Source organism: Mizuhopecten yessoensis, unplaced genomic scaffold (assembly GCF_002113885.1).
Source record: "Mizuhopecten yessoensis strain PY_sf001 unplaced genomic scaffold, ASM211388v2 scaffold7725, whole genome shotgun sequence".
NCBI classification, from domain to species: Eukaryota; Metazoa; Mollusca; class Bivalvia; order Pectinida; family Pectinidae; genus Mizuhopecten; species Mizuhopecten yessoensis.
The window spans coordinates 305490-323426 of NW_018407191.1; the positions used below are offsets into that span (position 1 = coordinate 305490).

At 35.3% G+C, this 17937-nt stretch overlaps 2 protein-coding genes across 4 annotated transcripts in view; one reads left to right on the forward strand and one right to left on the reverse strand.

The window, feature by feature from the left end:
* The window catches only part of LOC110454221, a 33903-nt gene extending 27637 nt beyond the window's left edge, over positions 1 to 6266 (forward strand). The window contains exon 2 of the mRNA XM_021503627.1: positions 1 to 6266. Coding sequence (XP_021359302.1) covers positions 24 to 2063 — 2040 coding nt within the window. The 5' untranslated portion in view covers positions 1 to 23 and the 3' untranslated portion in view covers positions 2064 to 6266.
* LOC110454222 (aquaporin-9-like) overlaps positions 5418 to 17937 on the reverse strand; it is a 26388-nt gene continuing 13868 nt past the window's right edge. Inside the window, exons 5-8 of one of the 3 annotated variants that reach the window (XM_021503630.1) lie at positions 11309 to 11526; positions 10307 to 10494; positions 9103 to 9162; positions 5418 to 6627 (exon numbers count right to left, since the gene is read on the reverse strand). In XM_021503630.1, coding sequence (XP_021359305.1) covers positions 9122 to 9162; positions 10307 to 10494; positions 11309 to 11526 — 447 coding nt within the window. In that variant the 3' untranslated portion in view covers positions 5418 to 6627; positions 9103 to 9121. Of the gene's footprint in view, positions 6628 to 9102; positions 9163 to 9183; positions 10495 to 11308; positions 11527 to 17937 lie in introns of those variants that run through there. The other 2 variants (XM_021503631.1, XM_021503629.1) reach the window with 2 other exon arrangements.

Below are 17937 nucleotides of genomic sequence, written 5' to 3' on the forward strand. Positions count from 1 at the left end.
CAATGTCCTAATATAATTCTAAGATGGCCGAAGCATCCCCAACACTAGAATACAAGTGTTTGTTGTGCATGAAGCCGTACAACCAGCCGAGGGAGCTACCGTGTAACCACACTTTCTGTTGTTCCTGTTTGACGTCATATATCGATAAAGAACACAGGACTGCAGATGAGGACCGTCACTACTTTCCATGTCCAGTCTGTGACAAACCAACTAGCCTACGTGACGTCAACACAGATGTAGACACCTGGGGGACCTCGTTTCCCATAAACAATATGTTCATCAACCCAACAGTAAAGACGTCGGATGACGAGAACTGTGACGCTTGTCGAGAGGAAGGAGAATCGAATCCTGCCGTTGTCTGGTGCACTGACTGCGCTAAATTACTCTGTAAACAATGTAGAAGCTTTCACAAACGAATCAAGGTGTCACCAAAACACCAACTGGTTCCCAGCAAGGATGGGGGATATCGTAACACAACCATTAACGAAAACTGTCCAAACCACGAAGAACGAGAATTGGATGTTTACTGTCTTGATCACAGCTCCATGTGTTGTTGTATATGTGTGTCCGTTTCACACAAAAATTGTAATCGCATTAAACCAATAGATGATGTGATTAAGACAACCTTTACTGGGCAACCTTCACTCGAGACAGCATGGAAAATTATCAAAGACGAGGCAACGACGATGTTAGAGGACGATGAGTCTGAGATGACCTTATTGAACTCAAAAGAAAAGGAAGTAACAGTGGAGGTGGCGCGAATGATACAGCAAGCCAAAGACAAGCTTGATGGTCTCAACATAACGTTTAAATCGGAACTCGCGGATAAATGCAACGCACTCAGAAAACAGGTTTCGGATCGCATGAATTGTGTAAAGAAATTCCGCACAAATTCAGAAAATTCCAATATTTTGATGAATCGTATTGACAAGCAGGGTACAGATCGTCAGCGATTCATCACGAGAGAGAAAACGAAACATCAGATGTCGGAACATTATCGCCACATGGATCAAAACACGGAGAAGCAGCCTAACACATTTGACCTGAAACTCAATATAGGAACTGTTATTGACGACATCATGAAATTGACATCCATTGCGAAAGTTGACGTGACATCGAAAATATCATCGACCTCACAGAATGCGGATTCACGTATCGGTACCTTGCTAGCTACTCTGATGGCAACACCTTCAGCTACAACATTTGCCGACTCTACTTCAGCGTCCGACCTCGTCGGATCTCCAACGCGAGGACCAGCAACAGTGGATGTGTGGACTTGTTCCTTCTCGTGCGCACTCTCGGTCGGTAGTCGTGCACTGGCAGGAGAAGTAACGCCCTGTTTGACAGGAGGAATATTTACTGACAGTGGTGAATTACTTGTCACAGATTTCAATAACCGCAGGCTTGTGTTGTTTGATGTCAATTATTGCTACAAGAGCGAATACAAAGTTGATCAAATGCCAGCTGACATAACGCGTGGACTTAATACTGATGAGATACTTGTCGGTATACGCGAGGGATTTATGAGGTTTACACTACGAAACGGTAAACTGACCGTAATCGAAACAATCAGCTGTATAGGCGTCGTCTATGGAATAACAGTTCTCGGAGATAACATCCTGGTTAGTACTGCTGATAGTGTGGAAGTAATGTCATCGGATGGAAAAGTTAAAAAGTCAATACAGATGAAGAAAAGTGGATACTGGACACCTATCGCCGTATCTACATATACGTTAAAGTGTTACTACCTAGATGGTGATGACATCGTGTGTAGACGACGAGACAACGACGTAGAAGACTACAGATACAGTGACCCTGGTCTGAGGGATCCTATTGGTATCGGACTGGACCGTGATAACAATGTATATGTGTGTGGACTTGACTCCGGCAATGTTTACATTGTTTCACCTGACGGGTCACGGGGGAAGGCACTAGTTCCCAGTCTCTCTAGTATCACCAATCCATACGGGATAATTGTCCATCCCACCAAACAAGAGTTTATAGTCACATCCTACGGGGACACTACTTCACTTGAGGTGTACAGATACTTTGGCAATACCTAGGTTATTCAATGAGTTAATGTTGTTTTTCTAAGTGATACTCGTTGGTTTTAATAAGGTCAATCCTGTTAAAACACATCGAACATTTTGTTTCTAGATCGTTTTTCCTACTTTCAGACCATGCATGCTATTAGAAAGGAAATTATATTAACTAAAATGTAGATTATGTCTATTACCTATATTCCAGATGGTCACATGATTTAAACCATGAATATCCTTTTTGTCAATGGTTTTCATTTCCTTCATTATCTCTTGTTTTGAATTAAAACAAAATGTTATGACTTGTTTACATCATAGTACTAAATATATCTGAAATTTAACGCACCATTGAGTTTGTCTGCGATACATATGGCAGTTATACCAATAGGTCTGGCACATCTTTGCAGTTCATTGTTTAAATGTCAATCGCTTTTGTAACCAAATTGAATACTACACAATGACAGATCAAAATAACAAGTTTAATTATATACCTACATTGTATGTCATCCAGGGCTAAAATTCTTTTGTTGATTAATTAAGATGCGTTTAATCTAGCGAAACCACTAAGTACCGCAAACATATCTTAACAATATATATCTGTGGAAACATTGGCCATAAGACCTTGATTATTAATTTTGTTTATGTAACTGCCATATGTGTCGCAGACCAACTGACATGTGCACTAAGTTTGTCAGTGTTTTTAATATATAAAACAATGCAATTAACATTGATGTTCCCCTATAATTCAAAAGTCTCCGTTGTAATCGACGAGGCCTGGTCAATGCCTAGAAAAGAAGTAGAGGAACAGCTTAAGTCACGCGCTGTTTCTCGCACAGAATCAAAATACAAAACAAAAAAATCTGATTTGAAATCATATTTGAAATGAATGTTATGATCAGATGTTAAAGAACTATGATATAAAGCTAGAATGACCTTATCATCTTGTATCGAAAATTGTGACAAGACAAATAACTGGTAATGCGAATATTATCATGTTGACATCAATTTTATATGAAATGAACGCTTATACAGTCCAACGTTTTAACAGCAATTGTTTTAGATAATGATGGAAGTTAAAATATCTGCAGCCATTCTTTAAATCTTTCAAAATTCACAATTAACAGGTGTCACTACGTAAATACACATTTTGTACTTGAATTATTATGGTGGTTTATAAGCTGTTTGAAAAGTGTTAAGTTGAACAATTTCAAAAAGAGGCTCCTGCTATAGACAGTTGCTTATAAAGTTCTATATAACTTAGTAGAGTCAATAAAGGGGAGGTGCATGTGTATCAGAGCCCTTACTTGACACACCAGTCTTTGGCTAGTCAATATCTTGTAAGTGCTAACAGAAATATAGAAAGACAACATTAAGTAACATTGTAATTCTTACTTTATTTACATGTTATATTTTTATTCGGAAGTTGTATATAAATCTTCAATACTTGTATTGAAGATTTATATACAACTTCCGAAATAATTGAACGAACTCCCAAAATGTACATGATTATTATAAACCACACGTTATATTAATTGAATACAAATATATAGATTGTTAACCCATATACAACGTACATATGATATGACAAGAATATAATCTACATAATTGGTCTTAATAAATTACAATAAAGGTAAAACACAAATGTATAAACTATGAAACTGTTTTCAATGTCAATTACGGTAACGGTTCTATTTTACAAGTTCCGATCTATATAAGTAAAACAATAACAGTATACCTGCGTTAAATTGCCACCTCGTGAACCGCCAACTTAACTGTGTCTCCTTTGCTTTATCGTCAATCCATTTAATAACACCAACATTTGGATGGACAAATGGTGGCATTATAACGAGGTTTTGTTATGAATGGATATTTGATTATATTGCATATTTTTATTGTTGTTATTGAGATTCCCAATCAGATGTGTAAAAGTATTATTGTTACTGAAATATATATATATATATATTGAAAATATATATTGGCCAAACAAATTAGGTCATGCTCACAAAGCTGTTGGAATATTTTTCTCTCCCACGCTTCACGTATTCATAGGGAAAGATAATCCTGCCTTTCCCTACCAAGGGACAACGTCACTATCGCGGCATCCCTTTCAGCAGTACTAACATCACACAAGAGTGATATATGTTATTAGTCTACACGGTGTCTGGTGAACTTGCTGGTCATCAAGCACTTTCCAGATAAATATTTAGAATTTGGTCATATGAAAACATAGGGCCTTAAGACATTTTATCCAAACTTTTCTCGCAGTACCCGTTCAACAAAAATATATGATTTCCTAGAGTTCAATGGTTCTATAGTTTGTGTATTTTTGGTATATTATTATATGTTTATGAACACGAATGTACTAAGTATAAAATGAAATGAAGTTCTTGTTCAAAAACTAATGTTTAGTCTTTCAAATAATTTATATTGTATACTTATTTTAAAAAATCAAGCAAACGATTAAGCCGACATTTCGACTTACCGAGAAATTTAGCGCATTGTTTGAAGTATTAACAATTTCATATTGTGTTTTTTAACCTCTATATGGTGCATAGATGGAAAAACGTTCATGCACAAAAAATAAATAAAAAAATACCGGTAGGTCATGGGGTAATCGAGACGGTTGGGATTTGTTGCGCTACATTTCAAATCGATCAATCAAACTATCCTTTATACACCGTATATGGCCGGATCAGTGAGGTTTCACTTTAGTTCTCTTGTATTAAGCACGTAATATATTGAACATAAACTATTCAAACTACATTTTTAAAGATTCAGCAAATGTAAAAAAACACCATGCTTACCTGTCAGCTGCCAAACATTTTTGCTTTAGATATATAGGTTTGTAAACACACATAGTGATAGAAGTAGTATACCCACTTGAACCCTATATGAAACTTAATTTAAATGGTTTGTTACAAATATGCAATATAAATGTAACAAGCTATTAACATTAATTCCAATGTGCTGCTAATTCATAGCTATAAATGCAAGATAAAATTTACATCATAAAATTAAAGTACATACATTTTTTATATTTCTACCTTGTCGTCTTGAAACTTACACGAAACTTGCATTTTCTGTTATATGTAAACACGAGCTATTGATACTTTTAATTTACTAATTACTAATAACAATAACTTCAAGGTAAGATATGCTTATCAAAAAATATCTATAACATAAATAATTTACACACGTTCCTATATTTCTGTCAGGTCATACATACATTTATGACTTCTTTATGTTGAGGTAAAATGTATATTGCTCTAAGATAGCTTGTACTGATAAGTGTCTAACTTACTTTGGTTTAACTAATTTTGAAAATTATTTTGACTTATCAGTACACCGAGTACAATGGGGAAAACGTTTTTTTTTAACTATTTTAAAAGTTTGTTCTGTCGTCTCTTTAGAGGAATTTGAAGAAATCATGTTTGTGTACCTCAATTATTTATATATTTTACGACAACTGTCGCTAGTTTTTATGCGGACAATTATTTGACGAGATTTACGGGGCCATTCCGACTTGGCTGCCTTAATCTTCCGACACGGTGGTATCTCACGATGTCATCGCGAGTGATTGGAATGTCGGCTTTCTCACAAGTATCGAGTATGAGAGTCGTTGAATCCTCATGTTGCTCCCCATGTTCTCGTTCTCTAGAAGTTCTAATTTAAGTTGAATGGGCGCCACCTCCTCCTTAATCATATCGCAAAGTTTAGCCTCAGTTTTACCAAATACACGATCGGCTGTCTTTTCGATTTGTTCGTCGACAATGTCACAGATGTGGGTCTATTAGCTATAAGTCTGTGGCATGGCATGGCACTGACCAGAGTTGTAAACAAAGTGGGGATCCATTCCAACTTGCGACACAGGTACACTTTGTATTCCCTCACCAAAATATACAGTACACAGTTCGGGAGGTTCTGGTGACTCAAGAACGTAATTGTATACGGAGTTTTTTTTTACAAGCGGGCAAATCTGATGATGATGAAGAGGAACTCCTATCGCTTCTTGATCTTTTATCATTGTCAGTATATATACTGGACATATTAACCAAGGTACATGTGTAACCACGACATACGTACAGGTTCAGATATAGTCAGCGATATGCGTGCAGCGTGAGTTCAGTATAGTTCATTATAGTTCATTCAGTTGTGAAGTAATGGGCACATATTACATACAAATACAGCTATTCAAACTAGCTTCAAATGTCATTTTACCTTCCAAAACATGGCCAGCTGTATATCTTAAGTCTTAAGGTTTCACATGTCAAACATGCACGGTAAATCTCCAGCACTAGCTTAGTCAAATAACATATTTGTTGGAGCACTGTAAATAGTTTTGTCACTGCAAAAGGAAGTGTATTTATGTCAAGCGACAGATATGTTCACATTGTATTTGTATTGAGAATAAAATGCAGGTTAGTTTCAAAATAGCATTTATCTGTAGCCTAAGGAGACTACAAACTTAGTTCGTTGAGGTTGGTTCCGTCTCAATTAATGTTCCTAATATAAACATCAGCTGCCTTTTGAGATTCCCTCCATTTCCTCGGATATCATGGAAAGTGTCTTGGAAGCTAAAATTTTGTATCTGAAATAAACGAAGATCCAATATGTGTTAGGAAAGAACATACATTTTATTACAAATGTATACTAATTTAATTAACATATTTCGTTATGTGTGATATTACACATATCGTGCGATCATCAGTATTTGTTATTTCGATGACCACATCAGCTGTAAAAATTTCAACATAAACAACATAATGTCATCTTCACGAGGAATTCTATTTCAATTGTTTAATTGAAATTATTTTTCTGTTTTGATTTCGAAAAAGAGGAGGTCAAACATGTGTAAACTTAGCATCCCAACATTTTAAATCGACATCTGACTTCGTCGTATTTTTTCTGCATCAAAATATGGTGTGTATTTCATAATGTTTAATGTATCTGTAAATACACATTCACTTAAAAAGAACTCGTTCGTGGAACTATAAATGCCATTATTGTATATTATAAATAAAACAGAACTACCAATTAAAAATATCATTACTAGTACATGTACATGAAAAATTACAACACAAGTTAACACAACAAAAGTGTAATGATGTATTCATATAGAAAAAAAAGTTAGAAAAGTAAAACACTTTAAGCATCTACAAAATTAAAATATTAGTATAAAAAATCAATGAAAGAAGCTATAAGAGTAAACACGTGTTAATAATACAACAAATAAAAGAGAAATAGAATATATACAAATATTAACCGTGCCATAACTGGATGGACAACAACAACATGAGTCAGATCTTGTTTCACCAAATGTTTTTTTTATATCCTTGGTCCAACATTTTATGGACCTATTTTCGCGAATTCAATATTACGGCATTGAAAAAGTCGTTTTTGAACTTGTAACATTTCATGTACATCTTTTACAATTACTGAAATATATCCTGTGAAAAGTGAAAATAATATTCCTACGAAAAGTACATGTATGTCGTAATTGTTGAGTCCAAGTAATAATTTAGACTGAATTAATAATTCGAATTTTCTTAATTTGTTATAACCCGGTCTGACTCTATGTTTATAAGTCACAAAAGTGCAGTATTTGATTCCAGTATTTATAAAGAAGATATATGCATATACCTTAAACCGTCAAACTAGCAAACATTTGCTTTCAGCACATGCAAAGATTTGAAGCGTTGTACCGGATAACTACAGGCAATATAACTACGGATTCAAGGATCTATGTATTTATATTATTCACCAAAATCGCTCTGTTCCAAAGTAGGTTACTTGCCATTCGTTTATTATTGAATCAAGAATAATCCGAAAGGGAATCTACATTAAAATGGCGTGTTGTGATCCAGCAAGATAAACGGAGGATAACAAACTCGTGACCTAACTAATAAACTACTTCAAATTACTTGATAACGATTACAAATGTTTGCTGATTTGAAACCACTGCGGTTCTGTGAAGGCTGTTTTCTGTGTTCACGTTCATGTTCGAATTGTTTCATAAAAGAGGAAATGTATTTTGTATATAAAATTTCAACATTTGGGAAAAAGGAGTTGGACAAATGAATAAACAGAGCACAACCTTTACAGCTATTTTACCAGTACTAGTGTCTATTGACCAGACCAAGGAAGGTGTACACGTATTGGGGTACAATGTGGGGATTACAATGTGTTGTGCTTTAAAAATAACCGGTAGATACTGCTAATCACATATTTTTCGAGAGCTTTGCATGTTCGTATTCATTTGGAAGGTGAGACGAATGTGGAATGAGGTATCACATGACAATTTATTGACGCACATCGATATGTGTTACACAGCTGTTGATGCATCTTTCTACAATCATAATATTGGCGAATACGTCATCAAACGTTCTTGCTTTACTTTATGATTATTTGCTACAGTATTTAATCAGTATTAAAAAGCAAAATAAAAATAAATAAAAAATATCACGAATTAAACTTACAATATAAATATAGTATTGTTTATACCTTGGATGATTCCAATCCTCTCGAATAACTGATCTAAACCATAATAACGAAAATATAAATCCGCGAAAAGTATGTGATTTGCAATATATCTTTATCAGTAATTTGTTATAACTCACCAAACTTTAACTAAGTGTATTACATGGTTAGTTGAATAATTGCTAAATTATTTCTTATTTCTTATTAGTTCTTATTTACAAAAAATAAAGACAAAATTTTTATTAATATATTTTAGTATTTTACTAAAAATCAAAAATATAAGAATGGCTGCATTGTTTCAATAAACACCATAAATCCTTGCCAATTAGGCATCAATTAATTACTTTTTAGCATTGATTAGCATGCATAGAGCCATGTCGAAAGTGTATCGACCAGATTCTTATATGCATGTTTATATCAAGCGAGACTTGCTACAAACTCTTTTTCAGAAGCAGTTGTTCTTTCCATTCGACGTTTGTCTCTACATTGCTCTACGACATCATAAACGCTGAAAGCAAAATCTTTTGTGTTAGTGCAATTAGTGCCCAGGACCAAAGGTTAACCTGTTGTGCAAAGTTTATACAACCTATATCCAAGCAGTGACGTCATTCCTGTAATTCCAATCCTCCGGGTGGATTTAAATGGACTGCATTAAATAAAAAACAATCGAAACGAAACTCTAACATTGAAAATGAAAAATTGTGCTTTTCTTTTCTTGACACGATTAAAACAACATAATAATGCAATTGAGTCGCATAAAGCATTGTGTAAAAAGCCCGTTTTCCTAAAGCACATTATATGTGAAATATATGGGATACTTTGTCACGTGGTAAACATGTAAACTCATACTCGGGATGCCCCCGAAGGGCACGGAATACTTGTGGTAAAGCAAATGATGAGTATGCAATAATATTCAAATTGTAAAGTTACAAATCCTTTTATATCTAGTACAAATTGAATGGTTCATATATTTACATATACTGGTTTTCATTAAAATGTATCCTAATACTATTTATGATTATCAAAATACAAACCAAGTAATTCAAGTATACACCAAAAAAACCCAGAGATATGTTTACATTGACATTATATTATCATACTGAAGGGTCTCGTTAGGTTCGACATTCGCAATAACGAATTTTCAAGAACAATTTACATCAAATAATTATTAATTTGTTTTTATTTGTTTTAGAAAACATTTCCTCTCACAAGTTTTTCCGAATAATTGTTTTTCGGAAAATTTGCTCCGAAATGTGTTTCCAATATTGTTTTCTCGTTGACACGCCAACCGCTGTTTATCAATATGCACAGTTTTATTTGTTTTTATATCTATATATCTATACGAGTGTCTTCCAATGACGAATATTCCATTCCATCCGCTGGAAACTTTTATATTTCAAAAGATACAATGCCTATACTACATAATCACATGTTTAATATTTTTCTGAAAAAGTTTCACTTGACAAAATAAATGTGAACAAGAGCATTATTTTACAAAGTAGTAAATACCTGTATCCCCCTTAAAGCATACACCTAATCTAAAATACATTCAAGAGTTCAAGAGTATTATTTTTATCTGAATTGCAGTAATAAAACAAATCCCCTTTACATTATATCTAAGGTGTCTATGATAATCTTATGGAGATTACCAAACATTGAAATGGGAGTATAATTTGCCATACTTCTTCACATTACAAATCGCTGTAGATGCATGTACAAAACAGGAAATGATTTTCGATTTTTTTTCATTAAAACGCTATTGGTGTTACCATCCTCATCCAACACGTTACCTCTGTCTTCGCTGTCTGAGTAGACTGCCTCACGACTCTTTCGTATATTGTTCTGTTGGTCCATCTCATGCTCGTCCGAGTCATCAGGCCAATGCAAACCCACGAACAGTTGATATGTAAAAGCTCCAACCACTGCTCCGACATGTGGACCAATCACAGGCACCCAAAAGTAGGTGTAATCTCTGTGACTAAATGAAAAAAGGTTTTGTTTTATGTTTTAGCTACTTGAATGCGTTACAAATAGTTTGACCGATTAAAAAAAGAGTTGCTCATTTATAAGGTAGTAACGGACTTGTGTTACGTTTTATTTTTTGGGGTGCGAAATAACAAAGCATTATATTAAAATTTGCAAGTCCGCCGGGCTGTATATAGGAAAATCTGATACTTGAAAACGAATGAACCTGTTTGTCCCATAAAGAATTGGTTTGACATTTTGAAAGTATAGCATATCTGACCTAGTGACTGCAATCTTAACTGAAACTGTTTTCTCTGGGTTAACTTTCTTAAATAAGTGATTTTTTCGTGTCTTTTTGTTGCTGAAGATAAAGGGAAATTAACTACCATAGTATACACGTGCTATTGAGTACCGCAAAAGACAAACATTTCAGGACATTTTTTAGATAATGCTTCAAAACCTTTTTTGTCAAAACAGGCAAAATTATATAAGGTCATTTATTGTCCTTTAAAGCTTTTTCATTTATTTAATAGTTATCAAGTTTTTATGAATTTTAGTTATTATCTTGATAAACAAACAATTAATAAAATGAATGAGGTATTTTCTGATACGGATAGAACATATGAGAAGAAAACGTTTGCTGTAAATTATTCACCCTATATCCTATTAACATTTTTCAAAAACCTTAAATCAATAGACATACTGTTATATATCCCTTGGTATTAACAATTGATATCGTCTTGTCTATTTTAATTATAAATTTCAGCGGTGAAAATGAGTACTCGCTAAAATTATGCATCTTAGTATCTGTGATGAAATCACCTTACCTAAATGGATCACTTCCCCAACCTGCAATTGCAGTAAATATCCTAGGCGCCAGATCTCGCGCTGGGTTGATTGCGTAGCCACAGTTTAGTCCATATGTCATACCAATGACGAAGACCACCAGACCGATACTGATCGGGACGAGGCCTTTATGTGGGGTCATGTTTCTCTCGTCAGTGATGGCCAATACACAGATCAGCAATACGGCCGTACCGAAAACCTATTAAATAGAAAGAAATATGGTTCATACACATAACTACTCACATTCACAACTACTGACAAATACGACAGTCGTACTAACGTGATTGACAAATACGACCGTCGTACTAACGTGATTGACAAATACGACAGTCGAACTAACGTGACTGACAAATACGACAGTCGTACTAACGTGACTGACAAATACGACAGTCGTACTAACGTGACTGACAAATACGGCAGTCATACTAACGAGATTGACAAATACGACAGTCGTACTAACGTGATGGACAAATACGACAGTCGTACTAACGTGATTGAAAAATCCGACAGCCGTACTAACGTGATTGACAAATACGATAGTCGTACTAGCGTGATTGACAAATACGACAGTCGTACTAACGGGATTGACAAATACGACAGTCGTACTAACGTGACTGACAAATACGGCAGTCATACTAACGAGATTGACAAATACGACAGTCGTACTAACGTAATTGACAAATACGACAGTCGTACTAACGTGACTGACAAATACGGCAGTCATACTAACGAGATTGACAAATACGACAGTCGTACTAACGTGATTGTCAAATACGACAGTCGTACTAACGTGATTGACAGATACAACTGACGTGCTAAACTGACAAATGCAACTATTGGACTAGACTGACAAAAAGGACTGTCGTACTAGTGACAAATACGACAGTCGTACTAACGTGATTCACAACTACTGACAAATACGACAGTCGTACTAACGTGCTTGACAAATACGACAGTCGTACTAACGTGATTGACAGATACAACTGACGTGCTAAACTGACAAATGCAGCTATTGTACTAGACTGACAAAAAGGACTGTCGTACTAGTGACAAATACGACAGTCGTACTAACGTGATTCACAACTACTGACAAATACGACAGTCGTACTAACGTGATTGAAAAAAACGACAGTCGAACTAACGTGATTGACAAATACAACTGACGTGCCAAACTGACAAATGCAACTATTGTACTAGACTGACAAAAAGGACTGTCGTACTAGTGACAAATACGACAGTCGTACTAACGTGATTGTCAAATACGACAGTCGTACTAACGTGATTGACACATACGACAGTCGTACTAACGTGATTGACAAATACAACTGACGTGCTAAACTGACAAATGCAGCTATTGTACTAGACTGACAAAAAGGACTGTCGTACTAGTGACAAATACGACAGTCGTACTAACGTGATTGTCAAATACGACAGTCGTACTAGCGTGATTGACAAATACGACAGTCGTACTAACGCGATTGACAAATACGACAGTCGTACTAACGTAATTGACAAATACGACAGTCGTACTAACGTGACTGACAAATACGGCAGTCATACTAACGAGATTGACAAATACGACAGTCGTACTAACGTGATGGACAAATACGACAGTCGTACTAACGTGATTGTCAAATACGACAGTCGTACTAACGTGATTGACAGATACAACTGACGTGCTAAACTGACAAATGCAGCTATTGTACTAGACTGACAAAAAGGACTGTCGTACTAGTGACAAATACGACAGTCGTACTAACGTGATTGTCAAATACGACAGTCGTACTAGCGTGATTGACAAATACGACAGTCGTACTAGCGTGGTTGACAAATACGACAGTCGTACTAGCGTGATTGACAAATACGACAGTCGTACTAGCGTGGTTGACAAATACGACAGTCGTACTAGCGTGATTGACAAATACGACAGTCGTACTAACGAGATTGACAAATACGACAGTCGTACTAACGTGATGGACAAATACGACAGTCGTACTAACGTGATTGTCAAATACGACAGTCGTACTAGCGTGATTGACAAATACGACAGTCGTACTAACGGGATTGACAAATACGACAGTCGTACTAGCGTGGTTGACAAATACGACAGTCGTACTAGCGTGATTGACAAATACGACAGTCGTACTAGCGTGATTGACAAATACGACAGTCGTACTAGCGCGATTGACAAATACGACAGTCGTACTAACGTAATTGACAAATACGACAGTCGTACTAACGTGATTGTCAAATACGACAGTCGTACTAGCGTGATTGACAAATACGACAGTCGTACTAGCGTGGTTGACAAATACGACAGTCGTACTAGCGTGATTGACAAATACGACAGTCGTACTAGCGCGATTGACAAATACGACAGTCGTACTAACGTAATTGACAAATACGACAGTCGTACTAACGTGACTGACAAATACGGCAGTCATACTAACGTGATTGACAAATACGACAGTCGTCCTAGCGTGATTGACAAATACGACAGTCGTACTAACGAGATTGACAAATACAACTGACGTGCTAAACTGACAAATGCAGCTATTGTACTAGACTGACAAAAAGGACTGTCGTACTAGTGACAAATACGACAGTCGTACTAACGTGATTCACAACTACTGACAAATACGACAGTCGTACTAACGTGCTTGACAAATACGACAGTCGTACTAACGTGATTGACACATACGACAGTCGTACTAACGTGATTGACAAATACGGCAGTCATACTAACGTGATTGACAAATACGACAGTCGTATTAACGTGATTGACAAATACGACAGTCGTACTAACGTGATTGACAAATACAACTGACGTGCTAAACTGACAAATGCAACTATTGTACTAGACTGACAAAAAGGACTGTCGTACTAGATTGGCAAAAACGACAGTCGTACTAAACTGACAAATACGGCAGTCGTACTAAACAGACAATTACGACTGTCGTACTAAACTGACAATAACGACTGTCGTACTAAACTGACAATAACGACTGTCGTATTAAACTGACAAATACGATATTCGTACTAAACAGACAAACCCGACTGTCGTACTAGACTGAAAAAACCCGACTGTCGTATTAGATTGACAAATACGACTTTTATACTAAACTGACAAATACCACAGTTGTACTAAACAGACAATAACGACTGCCGTACTAGACTGACAATATCGACTGTCGTACTAAACTGACAAATACGACTATCGTACTTAACTGACAAATACCATTTCGTAAAAGACTGACAAATACGACTGTCATATTAAACTGTCGTACTCAACTTACAATTACGAATGTCGTTCTAAACTGACAAATACGAATGTCGTTCTTAACTGACAAATACGACTGTCGTACTAGATTGACAAATACGACTGTCGTACTAGATTGACAAATACGACTGTCGTACTAGATTGACAAATACGACTGTCGTACTAGATTGACAAATACGACTGTCGTACTAGATTGACAAATACGACTGTCGTACTAGATTGACAAATACGACTGTCGTACTAAAGTTAAAATTACAACTGTCGTTATAGACTGATACATACGACTGTCGTACTAGACTGACTGTCATACTAAATTGACAATAACGATCGACTGTCGTAGTAGACTGACAAATACGCCTGGCAAACACGACCGACAAATACGACTGTCGAACACGCATGACAAGTAAAAATATTTAACATGACTGGCAAAAACGACTGTCGAACACGCCTGACATCTACTACGGAAACACGACTGATAAATACGACTGTTGAACACGACATACTTATATGTCTGACAATTATGACTGACATACACGATTGACCAATACGACCAAAAATATGGCGATAGCAGTGATATAAAAACTTCTTTAACCACCAAAGTCCTGGGCCCGTATTCATAAAACCGTTTTCATGGTCAAGCAAGGATTTTGTGCTAGAGCCTAGTTTTTGTTCCGCTTACAAATTATCTAAAAATGTTATTTTGTCGATGATTTAGAAACTTCAACCCGAATACTGTTCTCAATGTTTACAATTGATTGTTTGGTAATTTGACATGATTTAAGTGAGTTACAAGGAAACTGGTTTGAGCACAGAATTCGTGACTGAGCATGAAAATGGCTTCATTAATATGGGGCCCGGTCTGGGCGTATTCACACCTATCACATTTGTTTAGCATGTTTATCCATCCCAGCGCGGTAGATCCTTAGTATCGTAACAGCTGCTCTTGATCGTATTCTTACAAACAAGATATTTGATACAAAATCAATAATGGTGTAAAGGCTTGTGTACCTCGACACTCAAACGTGTTTATTCTGACAAATTGAACAGTTGACGATAAAGTATTCGGCTTTATCTTGGATTAGATAAATAACAGATGATACAAGTATGAAAGTTTTATCGCGTGAGTAATTTACAAGCTGACATTAGATAATACTTTTGCCATTTCAAATGTGTTTTGTACGTACACATTTAAAAGGTGAGGGAAGGTCACCTCTAGTGTCCAATTCACTTTTCTGTATATATTTTATGTTTGAAGGGAGAACGCTCTTGCGGCTAATATATTTAACGCATAGTGGAAAAGAGGTCATGATTATGACAACATATCATATGTTTATTGGATAAGGAGATTTTGCATTCAAAGGATTTTTTTGTGTTAGAAAATACATAGAGATGGAGTTAAAATAGTAATAAGGACTAGGTATTTATAATGCTGGCCTTATTGTTAACAAAGATCGGTTAAATGACCAAGAAGCATGCACAATCATGGTGATAAAAACCGACCACTGGCTTGTTGTGTTTCGATTGCAAGCTCGTCGTCCATTGAATGAGGTTTAGACAGGACAAACTATGTATAATTTATTTAATTTGATTAATTCGATATATAAAAAATAAATCTTGATAATAATAGTTTACATATAATATGACATTATGAAGATAGTAAAATGCTGCTTATCACTTGTGTTGGAACTTACTTTCAATAATAATGTTTGGTAAAACACAAACAGTAACTTTTGCGTTACTCCAAAAACAAGATAACTAATATGTGTGTTGATATTTGACAGCTCAAGCCATGTCAACGGTTTCTTTCATTACAAGTCTGATCACAATTACGGTATAAGGGAATATTTTATTTATTTCATCCGTTCATTTACTTTTTTCCCCAGTAAATATCACTTAGTTTAAGTACTGCTTAAACGCGGTGCTTTGTCATAAAAACATTGAACAGTGTGACTGTCTTCAAAGTATTATTATAATTAAACATGATCTTACGTAATACATAGATATAATAAGCTCTTATTTCGATCAATTTCTAAATGGAAAACATTTTCTGAATGCAACATGTACATATACATTGTAAAAAAACACGTTTATCCATTGTGTTATATAATTACAAAGTTATTTCGAATTGTGTTGATTTGTATACAGATACTGAATAATACTTAAGAAGTTACATCACAATTATTCATTCTCTTTATGGTGTTTTATACAGAAATGTATAAGAATTTATTATAGCTTAGTTTTTTGTTAAAATAAAAAAAAAACAGCTGAGTCAGACTATGACAGCAAACTACCTGTGATATATGTCGCTGTTATCGTCTTTGCACTGTCCCAGATAACATTTGTTTACACAAGGACATCACTCAGCGTTGTATGTTTAGTTTTTATGAGTTATCTGTTGTAGATCGTTTATAAATCTAATTCTTGTTTTACCACGTTCCTGCTTACATACGTTCATACCTCAATATGATACACCTCTTTTCATATGCCACCTAGCTTACTGTCAACATAGTTCAAGGTACCTTTTCCTTTTTTAACATAGAATGTATCGCAACAATAACGCGAAAATATCGCAGGATAGTAAGTGGCATTATAACGAATTTGTACTGTATATACGGAAAAAATAATACACCTTTTTCTCAAGGCTGATGCATTAGAGTTGTACATCGATACATACAGAATATCACATTTGGAAACGATCAGAGACCGGCGCTCGATGTAGCATATACATTGTAAGGGATTGATGTATGTCAGGATATATTTCATTCTATGATTAATGAGGTTTTTTTTATTTGCATGTTAGGATTAAACAGTGTGTGTTTATTATTCTACATGAACTTCCTTAATATAAATGAATTGTCCATTACTGATCTCGCTTATGTAAACAAATGCATTTCTATCGATATGACGATATAAAATACCATTAATGCAGTCACTCTAAAATTCATTGTAGCTTTTGTAATGTTGATACCTATCCAAAGGCATGCAACACTTTTTTAATTGTTATTTGGCATATTGACAAGTAATCAAAATCAGTCATTGATTAAATGTTAATCTCTTCTGGCTGAAGCAATTTCTAAATCCAAGGGTAACGTTATCGGTATACAGATATTCTCTGTCCTCATTGGAAAATGTCTTGACAAAATAGAAGGCTCTATGCCTACCGCCTTGCGCATGACACAGGTTGGTTTATTTCGGCATTATAAACCATGTATTACCCTTGAGGTAGGGAAACACGATTATTTGTTTCTCCTCGATTAATCGTATTTAACTGGTGAAACATGATTAATCTTATAGAAACAAAGAACCATATTCCGTACCACAAGGGCAATT